Consider the following 14336-nt stretch of genomic DNA (forward strand, 5'->3'; position numbering starts at 1 on the left):
TCCTTTTATCGTTTCCTTAAGCTTACGTATCTTAACTTAACATTAGCAGACCGTCGCGCTAATGGTATTCGTCGACCGTCAGACCAATTAACTTCCCGAGCGCAATGTTAATCGTGGCAGAAATATACATTTACACACCGTCCCTCCTCCACCCACTTGAAAAAGTTTACTTCAATCAGTTGACAAAATCTGTCTCCGAAAAAATCTTAGCGTGTCAATAGCCGACTTGGCTATTGCCACGCGCGTGGTAATAGACACTCCGTTAAATTTAAGGCTAGAGAAATATACGTGTGGTTTAGATGACATTGTTTGTTACCTCAGAATATAACTTATGATACAAAAGGAGAAAAACACAGTAATTATCAGAATACACTAAAGTATCAAAGGCAGGGGCTTTGCGTTACTTTCAACAGTTTGATTTGTTAAAAAATTATTGTGAATTATCAATGAAACCAACCTTGATAATCATAGCTCTGTGCTTGGGAATGAAAAAATTCACAAGGTTTAATAAAATTGAATTGAGACATGGTTTTGGTCGTTTTTAAAAAAAATCATTTCCATGTGCATTTATAAGCTTTTATATAAATTCAGTTCACCAATGAAAAGATATACGGCCGGTAAATTGTCAACTCTGTTGAGATTTATATTTGATACTATTTGGTAAGTAAGTGTAAAAAAAACTCAATGCACTGTAGTACCCAGGATCAAGCTCAATTTAAGAGTAACTGGTATTGATATCCTTTGGGCTTTTTTCCGAAACTGTAATCAGTAGGCCCTATAGTGTATAGTTTCATTGAATGTTTGTCTTGATTGCAACCCCAAGAAAACAACATTTGACAAATGTATACATGTTTATGTAGATACAAAAACAAAATCGAACGTTTCCTAAAATATGTGTTTCCTGTAGCAAAATGAACAATGCACAGCACTAATTTTAGGGCTCATCGCATCGATGACTGCTAGTCTATCCACGGCACAGGCGCTCCTTAGCTGGATAGTCTGCTAAATAGAGCGATTTTCGGCTCGATCTATCGATCCGTGATCCACGGTCACTCCACAAGGAGGGACCGTGTCCATATGCATGGAGTACAACTTGATGAATCGGCCGACTACCTTCCCATAGTTGTCAGTGTTCCCTTGAAAAGAAATATTTAACTTACATCACAGCATCTTTTGCAATGAATAACATGAGCGTCTTTTTGCCCCAATGAATAAAACTGAGTAACACATACGGAGCTTTGATGGCAGCTTGGAAAGATAGATAGCAGGGGATAGATGGCAGATATAGCTCCTATCTATCCTCTCATTTGCATATCGATAGAAACACGTTACTCAAGCACGCATATTTATGTATGCAAATAAGAAATAATAATAATAATAATAATCTATAATAATTTCATTGAGCTCTACGACCCCTTTCAAGGTATGAGAGTACATTTACATCAAAATTAGGCCTAATCTCCAAACAGGAAATAAATACATTGAAAAAATGTTCTGATAAAAGACATTAAAATGTATTTAAAAAATAGCACAAGTAGAACAATTACATGCATATACGGAAAAAATACATAAATAAAGCAGAAAAAACTAATGAGGTTGGCGGATTTCGCTAATTTTGAGAGATCATGCAAATTCTTCCTTTGGAAGAGATTCTCGAACTTGACAGTGTTAGGACGTCTATAGTAACAACTTCTTACATAATTTTTTCTTTCATTTATATTTAAAGCAGGACATTCTAATATGTAATCTATGGCGCGTAATCAAGGCTAATATTCGAACTCCCAATTTTGAACTATACAACTCAACATTCAACATTCAAACTCCCAATTTTCAACTATAGGCTACAACTCAACATTCAACATTCAAACTCCCAATTTTCAACTATACAACTCAACATTTTCAACTTTCGAACTCCCAATTTTCAACTATACAACTCTACATTTTCAACTTTCGAACTCCCAATTTATAACTTTCGAACTCCACACATTCAACTTTCGAACTCCACATTTTCAACTATGGAACTCAACATTTTGGATTCGTATTCCCCATTTGCAACTATCGAAGTCATAGGTCCCCCTAGACCACTAGCCAGCGAACACAAGCCAAAATGAGCATACATATAGTCAAATACGACTTTAAAAAATCATCGGTGTCATTTTAATCTTTACGGCCCTGATACGGCTTTCGCGGCCCGAGGTCGTATGGCGGAAGGGCCTGAGCGTGCGAGGGCCCGTACGCCATACGACCAAGGGCCGCAAAAGCCGTATCAGGGCCGTAAAGGTTTTATCATATACCTTATGGAATGATGAATATGTAGTTTACATAATATTTAACATTGTTTAGGAGATAAAAATGCGTGCGATATCAAAAATTTATCGCCATTTGTGTCAGTTTTTCATAAATACGATGACCGCTTCCCGTCGCGGATTGACATACATAATGACGTCATTTGTTTACCCGCACAATTCTAGAACGCGCAAAGCAATATGCCTACTATTACGTGACCAACAGAGATCAAGGCTGAAATCGAGGTGTAAGAAGGACAAAAGCGTGATGTCAGTTTCTTGTAATTTATACTGAACAGGCACGCACTTATTATACACAGGATTTCGATCACTAGAATTTAGAAATAAAAGCCGATGTTGCCGGCACGGCTCCACTGTCGCCACGCGCAAGTACGATCTGAGCGAGCAGACGTTTCCAAATCTCGCGCTGGCTTTGTGTACGAATGGAACGTTTGCGGATAGCACGCGATTGCCCATATTTGGGCACCGGGCCGGGGCGTGATACGTAAAAAAAATGCATGGATCTGAGGGCGCTTCCTCCCATAGGTTTACACAGGCACGTGAATGTAGGTATATGATAATACATGAAACTACTTATCACTTTGTTAGGGAGTCCCAAACACATGGTTACCTCGAAGTTAATTTTGAACATGGACGACACCTAGACTGAAAGATTCCGTCGCGTGCGGGCGCTCCGGCGCACTGCGACCTACGACCCTTAGGGGTGCGTTCGATTATCTTCCTCGAGGCGCCCTTGGGCGGCCCGGGGCGACCCAGTTTCTGTTCGATTATCGTGTGACGTCATTGTCGGGGTACCTCGGGGAAGATTTCACCGCCCCTGCTCGGTGAGTCGGGGAAGTGTGGGGCACTGTATACAATTATATGGCGGACGACAAACAGACAACACTAGTGCATGGAGAAAAATCGTCCTATTGGTTGGTACAGTTAATCAAAGCAATTGACGTGAAATTGTGAAGTTGTTGAAAATAAACAGGCAAAAAAATAGCTAATCTGTGGCGAAATATTTGATTTCCGGCTGTATTGTTGTTGTCGTCTGACATTTTGTTCCCCCGGTAACGTTCGATTTTCCCACTTCCCCGGGGAGCCCCATCGTAACGTCATGACGTCACTTAGGGCTCCCCGAGGATCATAATCGAACGCAGCCCTTACCTTCCCTTGGTAAGTGTTGTAGGTCGCAGTGCGCCGGAGCGCCCGCACACGACGGAATCTTTCAGTCTAGGACGACACCGAGTTTGTTCGTGACCACGTCAGTGGTAGTTTGTCTAGGCTGCTACTTGACCTTGACCAGCCCGACAGACGGGGAGATGTGTCACGTAGGTGTGAGAGTACTTGTTAGACTTTTGTCACAGTTAAGTGGCATTGGAATGTGTAGTGAGCGTATTGTCCAGCTAGTGCAAGCCGCTCAACGTGAAATACATGATGTTGAACATAGTGGTCATGGTGCAATAAAGGGAAAGTGGCTTCACACATCAGCCATCTCGTCTTGTATGTGCTTTGGTGTGTTCAGTGTCTGGGTTGTGTTTTGGCTGTAATAGTGTGGAAATTAACAAGCGAGTTGTTAATTTTAAAATAAGCCATGGCGAGCCACGCACGCATGCTCTTGTCATTAGACGACATGATAGCGACCGAATTAGGCCTAAGTGATGGCGGAGGTCGGCGGTAAATCATGAAGTTAGGCCTATAGCATCACAAGTGTTTCCGGTTCATATTTTTGGACCCTCTAGAACATCACATAGGAATAACTCTAAAACTCCGAAACGTCATGTGACGTACTATGACGCGTTCTGACGTAGAATTGCCCAGAAGGAAAAACGTGCATGGGTAACTACAATGAAGCAAGTTAGGGATGCCTAGGGAGAATACGAATCCCAAATGTTGAGTTCGATGGTTGAATGTTGAGTTGTATAGTTGAAAATTGGGAGCTCGAATGTTGATTGAGTTGTATAGTTGAAAATTGGGAGTTCGAATATTGGCCTTGATTACGCGCCATATATAATGCATTTCATCACAAATTTTGCCTGAATTACACAAAGTACAAATATTACTAATATTATTTTGGTAACGGTTGGAAATAGGAAGTTTGCGGCTACCACAACGAAATTTAGTGAGATTAATTCTGTCAGTTGCGTTGAGCTTAGATAGGTATATAATATTCAAAGATACACTCATTCTTGAAGATACGATAGTTTGTACATAAAGTATTTTTTGGACCTTGCTGTGCCAATTTTGAATGCTGATATCTTTCATTCGCAATTCCAAACTGTGTTTCAACCATTTCTTGTTTACATTTTTATAGTCATACCAGATATTAGAAAAACCACACTTGTCAAGAACACTTTTGATTTTTACAATCCAAGGCGACTTATAGCTGTTAATTGTTATCATGCATGGACTTCAATAATATAAACATGGAAAAAGACAATTTACTCTCTTTGGAAGATATCAAGTGTATCCAAAAATTAATCATACGTTTTTCAATAATATTATTCATACTGTTTTTCCCAACTCCGTAAACCATACAGTTCGCTGTTCTAGTATTGACCCTTAAAAGATGTTTCAGATACTTATTATAGAATATGTTAATTTGTTTGGGATTTTGATATCCCAAAATTTCATACCCATACAAGAGTATAGGTGTGACAAAAACATCAAATAACTCGCACTGGATGTCAACAGGGAGATTAAGACGCTGGGCCTTGGCTTTAAGACTACACATGGCACGCCTGGCCTGATTGACCTGTTTATCAATTGCTTTTGTAAATTTACCATTGTAATTAAGGAGTGTGCCTAGATATATGTAGTCATCACAGACTTCAGTAGGGTCTTTGCCAAAAGTAAACTTGTGCTTTTTAACTTTACCCTTCGAAAAAATAACAACCTTAGTTTTACTTGTGTTAACCGTTAGGTGCCAGTTATTACAATAGGTATGTACAGCATTGAACGCATTTTGCAACTCCTCAGCAGATTCTGCAAGTACAATAGTGTCATCAGCATACAACACCAACAGTATTGAAGATGAAACACACTTTTTATTAGTCTGTCAGAAATACAAAGTCCAAAGAAAGAACTTTTTCAGTAAAATCAATTTCCCAAACGACGATACTGAAAATCAGCTTATTTCTCTACTAACAAAACAAGAGCTATCTTTTAATGAACAACTTGCAGATTATATTTTTACTTTATATAAACAAAGAAATAGGCTACCTAGTTATATTTATTATTAGCTACTATTATTATACTGTAATACTTTATCTTTATTGAAGAAAATTTTAACTTATTTTTGTATCACACTTTTATTGCCACAAATGTGATGTAAATCCTATATTTACAAGCAAGCAATAAAAAATAGTATTATTATAATATACAATAACACATAAAGACGCAGAAATACTTCGACATCGTCGTCACTAAGTACAGAGCAAAAATCTGATGTAGATCAGTAAAAAATGTCATGATGTAGATAGATGGCAGCAGGGCAGTCACTCATGAGCTATTCAGCTCTGGGACTATTATTTATTATTATTATTTATTTCTTAAAAGCACACTCCACTTCGTCTCAGTGCTCTGTACATTCTACAATAAAAGGAGGTAATTAAAATCACAGATCACAAAACATACTATAACAATCTCTAAAAAGACAAGTTTTCAAGTATCGTTTAAATGTGTCGATTGAAAACTCTAGGACAGAAACATCTAAAGACAGATCATTCCATGAATAGTCCCAGAGGTGAATAGCTCACGAGGGACTGTGGTTAGGTACGGCGACGTCTACTGTATTAGCGTACGCGGTAGTCTCTGGCTCTCGCCTCTCAGATACGTAAGTAGACGTCGCCGTACTGTTCATCTGATTTTAATCAGATTCGTATCACCGGTAACCTCATCGGCACGGCACAATAACGGCAGATTCAAATCATCATGTAAACATTGCGCACGCGCATTAAGACTTGTCATGTTAGTCGACAAGTAAGACTCTAAAAGGCATAACACCGACAGGCGAAAACGAGGCGCCAAAATAATATTGTCGCCATTTTTGTAGTGGGCCGGATACATCTGTGAATTGTGCCTAAAACTTTGACAGCTAGCTGCGGCATTAGCCATTCGGCTTCCCTCATCATGTCGGCTCCTATAGCCATCGGGGCCAATAAAAGGAAAGAAATATACAAGTATGAGGCACCATGGACCTTGTACAGCATGAATTGGAGTGTGAGACCAGACAAAAGGTTCCGTCTGGCAGTCGGCAGCTTCGTCGAAGAGTACAATAACAAGGTAATAAAGTGGAGAAAGGAGTTTTGCTTGTACAGATAGGTAAAGCATTTCACCGTGATGTTTGACCCAAAATGCAACATGTTAAACCATACTATTCTCTTCCGTGAGATATGCGCCAGTCTATGGCAATATTTACGGACACCAGTGATAGCGTTCATCCCGTGCTGAATGAATGTGTTCCACGGTGTGCTTGTCTATTTGTTTACCTTTGATTCACAGTCACTCGTGAGCTATTCAGCTCTGGGACAATTCGCCCCACAGACGTGTGTACATAAGCGAGAAAAACCCAAGTCTGGAAACCAAATGGCTATTTCCTATAGGGATTATGCCACCATGTCATCTTCGACGTTCGATTTTACTGTGAAATACAGTGTTTCCGCTGCCCACTCGCCAAATCGCAAATGCGAGAAAAAAGTAGCGTTTGGCAAGAAGATTTTGGCAAAAGTTTGCCAAACTTGCGAATCGAAAATTGCACCATGACGTCATCACTTTGTCTGTCCGCGCGCTGTCCTGCATTCAACTTGAGACGTAATGCTTTATCTCTGTGCATCCCCGACCTTATGCGTCAGGAGATCCTATTCTTGACCGCAGAGTGACGTCACTTTCACCTCACGCACGCGAGTGAGGTGAAATGGGATTTGACTTCACAGGACAATGAACAATGCAGAAATTATGTGACAAAGTACAGAACTTAGTGTTTATCATTGACATGATGTTGAAACTTTGAATACTGCTGTAAATGTTGAAACTTCAATATTTTGTTCTCTCGGCAGTGTGACGCAAAAATGACGTAAAAATCCGCAAGTTCCCGGATGTCCGCGGTCAAGAATTTGTAACACATACAGTATGAATAAAATTGTAACCAAACAACTCATAAATCAATAGTACGGCATGTATATCATGACTAGTTGACTGAAATGTTGCAAAGTTTTGGGTTTGACTACGCGAAATGTGTGCCTACACTGCAGATTGACAGCCATGTCATCGTCAACACTGAAGGATCGTAGTGACGGTGAAACTAAGCAAAAACGGCAAACTTTCCTTATTGACTTTGGCTGCTCCACCAATACGGGGGGGGGGGGGAACCTGTAGTCAGGCGGAGTTATACACAGTTGTGGTGCGACATGTGTCGCACTATTTATATTGTTCTTGCCCAGTGCGCTTATGCTGGACGGAAACACGATGACCGATGAGTCAGATTTCAGCCAAATTAAGACGGTTTTAAACGAAATTCAAGGCAGACTCAACGACATCGAGAGAGACAATGATCGTATGCGTAGACATGTCGATTCGATGGAAGAAAAATTTCAGTTACAAGATGGAACTTTCAGACACCCAAATTCGGGTGTAACTTGTAGCAATAGTGGCGTTTCCCGCCATATTGAAATGAGTGACGCACGTGTAGCTAGCATTCGCGTTCAGGATCAGCAGGATCAGACAAGTCAGCTGCCTTCAGCACAGAGAGAAAACCCGCAAGGGAACTCAAGCCCCGTAGCTACAAACTACGCCTCTGGGGATGCACAAGGGGAATTTAACACCCTGAAGGACTCGTTGCAGAAAGTACGCCTACCATCAGTTGAAATTGGCGGACAGTAAACGTGGTATTAGCCGTGAAGACCAACCAACTTACAACATTGTAAGTAAGTCAGCGAGATATTTAGAAACCTCATTCAGACTTCTGAGCACGGTTACAGCTCAGACTATAAAAGAGGAGGATCTGCTGGATTTGTTTAAAAATCCAGTTAGCCCATCTTAAATACTTGCAAGATGAGTACGCAGCTTTAGTGGTGCAGGGACAGTACAACAGAAATACATCACGTATTTTCAGATCACTTCAAAGTCACACATCCGGCCTAACTCCAGAGGCCTTAGCAAGTTTGCGTACAGCCACACAGCTTGCAGCTGCTGGTACAACGTCAAGAAACCAACAGCAGTCTAACTCTAATCAAGGCTATCGCCAAGATTATAGACGAAATCGTTCACGATACAATTATAACAACGGCGATGTATATCAACAGTTTGCTAATCAAACGGTGCCCACACAGCGGCCTCAAGAACGTCAACATGGAAATTCACCACAGAGAAACCAGCCAAATAGTGGATCCTATGGTGACTAGTCGAGTGTCAATAACCTTAGACGGACCTCGTTTGATTTGACTGTTCACAATTTCATAGTATGTGCTGCTTCAGTAAATTTAAAGCAGCAAGTATTTCTGCATTCGGTGATGCTTGGAAAGAGATAGGAACTTCACAAGTGATTACCGACTGGATAGAGGAAGGAGTAAAACTACCTCTTGTTACCGAACCACCAGTTTTTGAGTTAAACAATCGTCCCCTTTCTGACACATGAAACTTTTGTTTCAGAAGAGATAGGAGAGTTATTGAATTCAGGTGCCATTGAACAGTGTTCGTATAAACCAAAGTGTATATCCCCCATTGGGTGTGTACCCAAAAAGGGAGGAAAATTGCGATTAATTGTTGACTTACGCCACCTGAACTCTTAAATTGTAATCCAGCAAAGTTTCAGTATGAAGACATTAACACTGTTATAAAGATTATCAAACCAAATGATTGTTTGGTAACCTTGGATATTAAGAATGGTTTCCACCATATTCCAGTACACCATGAGCACCAGACATTACTGGGGTTTTACTGGAAAGGTCAATATTTTACGTGGAGAGTGTTGCCATTTGGACTTAGTGCCAGTCCCTACTTCTTTTACAAGACCTTGCGCCCAGTAGTACAATACCTCAGAGATAAGGGTGTGAGGTTAGTTATATATGTTGATGACATTTTAGTGATGGCACAACCAGAATGCATCGAAACGTACAAAGAAATGGTAATACAGACACTAACAGCATTAGGCTGGGTTATCAACTGGGAAAAGTCTTCATTGGCTCCCAGTCACACAAAAGACTTTATCGGGTACAAAGTATGTTCACTGGGCCCAGATGGATACCCAATGATAAAAATTCCATCAGACAGAGTACAAAAGTTGAAACACGATATAAAGAGAACACTCAACAAAGGTACTGTTACAGCCAGAGTATTGGCGAGAATAGCAGGACAGTGTGTTGCAATGACAAAGGCCATTCTACCAGGAAAACTACTACTACGCAACCTGTATCGACAGCTTGCAAGGAGATCTTCATGGGAAGATATGATGACTATAGACAAAGCAACTGGCCTCGACCTGGAATGGTGGCTGAACGCTCTAAACTCATGGAATGGACGAGCAATACACACCAAACCAATAGAGGCACAAGTAGAAACGGACGCCTCACAAACAGGCTGGGGAGCAGCTTACAATGGCAAGGAAGCGTCAGGACTTTGGAACCGTCGCATGAGTTTGATGCCATCAAATTACAGAGAGCTAATGGCAATTCTTCTAGCTCTGAAGTCGTTTGGCACACTGCTGAAAGGAAAGACTGTGCAGGTGTTGACAGACAACATAACCGCCTATGTGAATTACTTAGGTGGGCCAAGTCCCCAACTTACTCAACAAGCAACAGCAGTGTGGCTAGAAGCATTCGAGTTAAATATAACACTGACCGCGAAATATTTGGCTGGAATAGACAATCAGCATGCAGACAGGTTGTCTCGAGTGTACTCAAAATACGAATGGCAGTTACACCCAGGCCTATTTCCATATACATGTATCAACCGCATATGGGGACCACATACTGTAGACAGATTCGCCAGTATGCACAACAGCCAGTTAAAGTGTACAACAGTCAGTTCTTCGACCCAATGTCAAGCGGAATAGACGCTCTAAGTCAACAGGATTGGAACCAACACAACAACTTCGTCAATGCTCCATTTCACTTAATACAGAGAGTACTAGAAGTGAAGTGACAGCGCGCACAAGCCACGGTGATTGGACCATACTGGCCAGCGCAGACATGGCTTCATCAGTTAAAGCAAATGTCAGTTGCTCCACCGATGCCTTTGCCGAATTCCCCAAGGACAATATGGGCACAGGGGCCACGACCAGAACCACTGAGGAACCGTCACTGGCGTTTGTATGCCTGGAGGATAGCTGGAAATCAAGATTGCAGTCATTAGGATGGTCAGAGAGGGCATCAACCCAAATTCATTTTGCTTGGGCACCTTCAACACTTTCTTTGTACAATAATTTGTTGCGAAAATTGCATAAGTTTTGTTTGGACCGGGGTGCTCCTTTCCCACCTCAGTCTACGGCAGTTTTGGCCGAGTTTTTGTGTCACATTGGCATTGCTGATTCATCTAGTAAGCCACGTTCACAGCTTCTGTGTTAGCGCTGGGTTTGGAAAGCTGTTAGCCACTGTGGCGAATAGTTTCAAATTTTATTAGCCACAGACAAATTTTATTAGCCACACATTTTTACAAAAACAAAGCTTTCTATTATGCTATAATCTCCAATGTCGGTTGCATGCACAAGAATAAACTATTAACACATCAACCTTGTATCCAAATGTCTTCATTTTAACACTGGAAATTGCTTGATTCTGGACCCCGATGTAGCCCTGCGTACGATGCTGTGTGTTCCGCTACAGCTAATCGCCCCGCTCAGCACAAAGCGAGTGAGCGGGGCAATTAGCTGTAGCGGAACACACAGCATCGTACGCAGGGCTAGACCCCGATGCAAATCGACAGCAGCACGCAACGTTGAGACCACGATTAAAATGAACTGCAACACGGAAGGTTGGGACCGCAATGCAAATCAACAGCATGACAGCAACACTGAACGTTTGGACTGCGATTAAAATAGAAGTTTGGTTACACGTAATTACGTTCCATCAGTACACGTAGCGTCTTTGTCACGTCATACAAGACATCGCATAAGTGTGGCACAGACGTTCGGAACGTCATCAAACGACATTTCCACATGTAGTCTTAATTACGTGTAGTAATTTTTAGATTTTCTTGGTGATTTGCGGGAATTTAGACAGGAAATCTAGTATGAGTATCATTGTAAATTAGCAAACATCTTTTATATCAGAAAATTCCGTAGAGTTCACCTGCACAAGACGTACGCGCTATGATTTCCTGACAGAAATGAAATGTTGTCCAATTCACCTTTTTACCTGAAGCTGTCACAAAAATTTCCGTAAACCACATAAATAACTGTATTACAGAAAATCGGTAAATTTAATGCGAGGATACAACAAGCTTGAATAGTCCTCGCCTAGAGAAATTAATTGTTTCTTAAAACTTAGACGAATTTCGTATGTTTCTGAAAAAACAATACGGCAAAATCAACCAAAAAAATCACAACTGAGCATGGATACGCGGAACGTCGAGAACGGAACGGAACGTCGAGACCGCGATGCAAATCGACAACAACACGGAATGCGTCGCTGGGATGGCGATTTTAATTAACATCGACCACCATTAAAATAAGACCTCGATTAAAATGCGCAACACGGAACGTCTAGACCACAATGCAAATAAATTTCAACACCGAACTTTGTGACCACGATTAAAATGCGTGTGTCTGCTGTAGCAAAAGTTTCAATTCTCGCGAGTGTTCGCTTTGCTTGCTGTGCACTAGACAAAATGACGTCAAATTTATCGCGAGACTAGGGCTCGATTGCGTCTACCTGCATTTTCAATTCTCGCTATAGTCATTTATGTGCATGCTGTACACCATACAAATTGACGTCAAATCTCTCGCGAGACTTGGCTCGATTGCAATTGCGTACGTCGGAGAGAACAATACGGAAGTGGATATAGTTTTTTCGCGAATCGCCGAAATAGAGAAGCGCAGATCAACAAAAGACTAAAAAACCCCACGTTTTTGCTTATTTTGCGGAATTTTTTCAACAAAAATCACTTTCGCCACTGTGGCGAATTAGGATCGATTTTTCTTCGCCACTGCTGATTTCAATTCGCATTTGCGAACGTGGCGAATGGGCAGCGCGAACACAGAGCTTAAATGTGCAATGGCAGCGATATCTTGTCTTAGTAATGCATTAGGTCACGCAAGGTTGACAAGTGACCCGGAATTACATTTTCTTGTTTCGAGTCTTGTGAAATCAACTACATCAGAACCTATGAAACACTCAAAGGTAATGCCCATTGCCCCATTTCGGAGACTATTCATGGGCTGGCCGGACAATTATGAATTGTCACTCAAGGACCTGCACTTAAAGGCAATAACCTTACTTGCGGTGACTTTAATGTTGCGTCCATCAGACATTGCTCCTAAGAGTGTGTATTTTGGTGCAGTGTCTAACACTTCAAAACCAGTTGTGTTTTCTACCAATAATCTCACTTTTACAGAAGATGGCAAATTAACGGTTACATTTCATGGTATCAAAAATGACACTTCAAGAAGTGGTTTTGAGGTTACTATACCCAGTAGTGTTGAGCAAAAAATGGACCCAGTACGAGCACTGCACACATACATACAGAAAACCCAAAGGGATAGACCCACACTTGATAAACCTGTATTTTTGTCACTTATTCCCCCATTTAAGGCCATCACAGCACCCACTGTCTCCAAAATCATGGATGAGGCTATCACATTAGCGGGCCTTGGGGGGAAGGGTTACACAGCCAAGGATTTCAGGCCGACAGGAGCTACAGTGGCTATTGATACAGACTGTGATCCAGACATTGTTATGAAGTTAGGCCGCTGGAAAACTAGGTCTGTCTTTATGGATCATTATGTCCATTCTAGAGTTAAGGACTCTTATACGAAGGATGTTTTAAAACATGAATAAACCAACGTAGGGGCTTATTCAGCGCTTATCATTTTCACCAAGTACCACATCTAGCAAATTACACACAAAAAGGTGTAACTTGCAATTCTCCTACATTTTGGCATTATTATAGATTTTGTAAGTAATAAAAAATCTATTTGTTATACTGTTAAACGTAGCATGACGTAAGTTTATAAAAACTGTAGTCAGGCGGAGTTATACACAGTTGTGGTGCGACATGTGTCGCACTATTTATATTGTTCTTGCCCAGTGCGGTGTTCAGTGAGTTTGTTCTGTTACCTTTCTATAGACCTTGTTATTGATTGATTTGTTGTATATCTGTCCAGTAAGTGTATTGTGGCAGGAATTGGCATTGTTATAGATTTTGTAAGTAATAAAAAATCTATTTGTTATACTGTTAAACGTAGCATGACGTAAGTTTATAAAAACACCCCTACAACACACATTCTAAGCGCATGTAAAGCTATGAAATGGAAAGAAAGATTGTGATCAATGTAGGAAAGTCGACCGTGAATTTGGAAAGGAAGGTTGCGGCATGCATGGTCAAAAGCAATGTACGCATGGCATTTTTTAGAACGTAGAGCGAGTAAGGCACTCCTGAATAGCGAAAATGTTAGTGGTGTATTGCTGCCAACTACAAAATATCTTTACTGGCGTTAGAAACTTGTGTGAATTGGCTTCCTTAAAGACAAATTCGCAACAATTTTCAGTGTATCACGGACCGTAGTGTATTGTGACGTGACATCGTATACAGACTTTCTGAGAAGGCGCTCGCTCGTCCGCCGAGTCGGCTTTGTTCCACATTCATATCGTGCAAATAAATACGCAAAGTCTTGTCGCGATATTTGAGGATTTAACTTGATCGTCAGTGACACAAAAAGATGTTTCTCCATATCAAAAGGGTATATATTTGATATTTTACGGTTCTGTTTACATATTAGACGTGAACATTTACAGAAGTAAAATATATCCGAAGTTAGAACACATATCATAGTCGATGTCAGAAGATAAAGAATCACGAGAATGAAGAATTGTTATTCAAATATTGTTCTCAGAA

The 14336-nt window shown here is 40.8% G+C and overlaps 1 protein-coding gene across 1 annotated transcript in view; it reads left to right on the plus strand.

Moving 5' to 3' along the window:
• The first annotated feature begins 6299 nt into the window (after window positions 1-6299).
• The window catches only part of LOC139141352 (DDB1- and CUL4-associated factor 7), a 77190-nt gene continuing 69153 nt past the window's right edge, over window positions 6300-14336 (plus strand). Inside the window, exon 1 of the mRNA XM_070710986.1 lies at window positions 6300-6572. Coding sequence (XP_070567087.1) covers window positions 6420-6572 — 153 coding nt within the window. The 5' untranslated portion in view covers window positions 6300-6419. The remainder of the gene's footprint in view (window positions 6573-14336) is intronic.

The sequence above is a fragment of the Ptychodera flava genome, chromosome 9, assembly GCF_041260155.1.
Source record: "Ptychodera flava strain L36383 chromosome 9, AS_Pfla_20210202, whole genome shotgun sequence".
Taxonomy (NCBI): domain Eukaryota; kingdom Metazoa; phylum Hemichordata; class Enteropneusta; family Ptychoderidae; genus Ptychodera; species Ptychodera flava.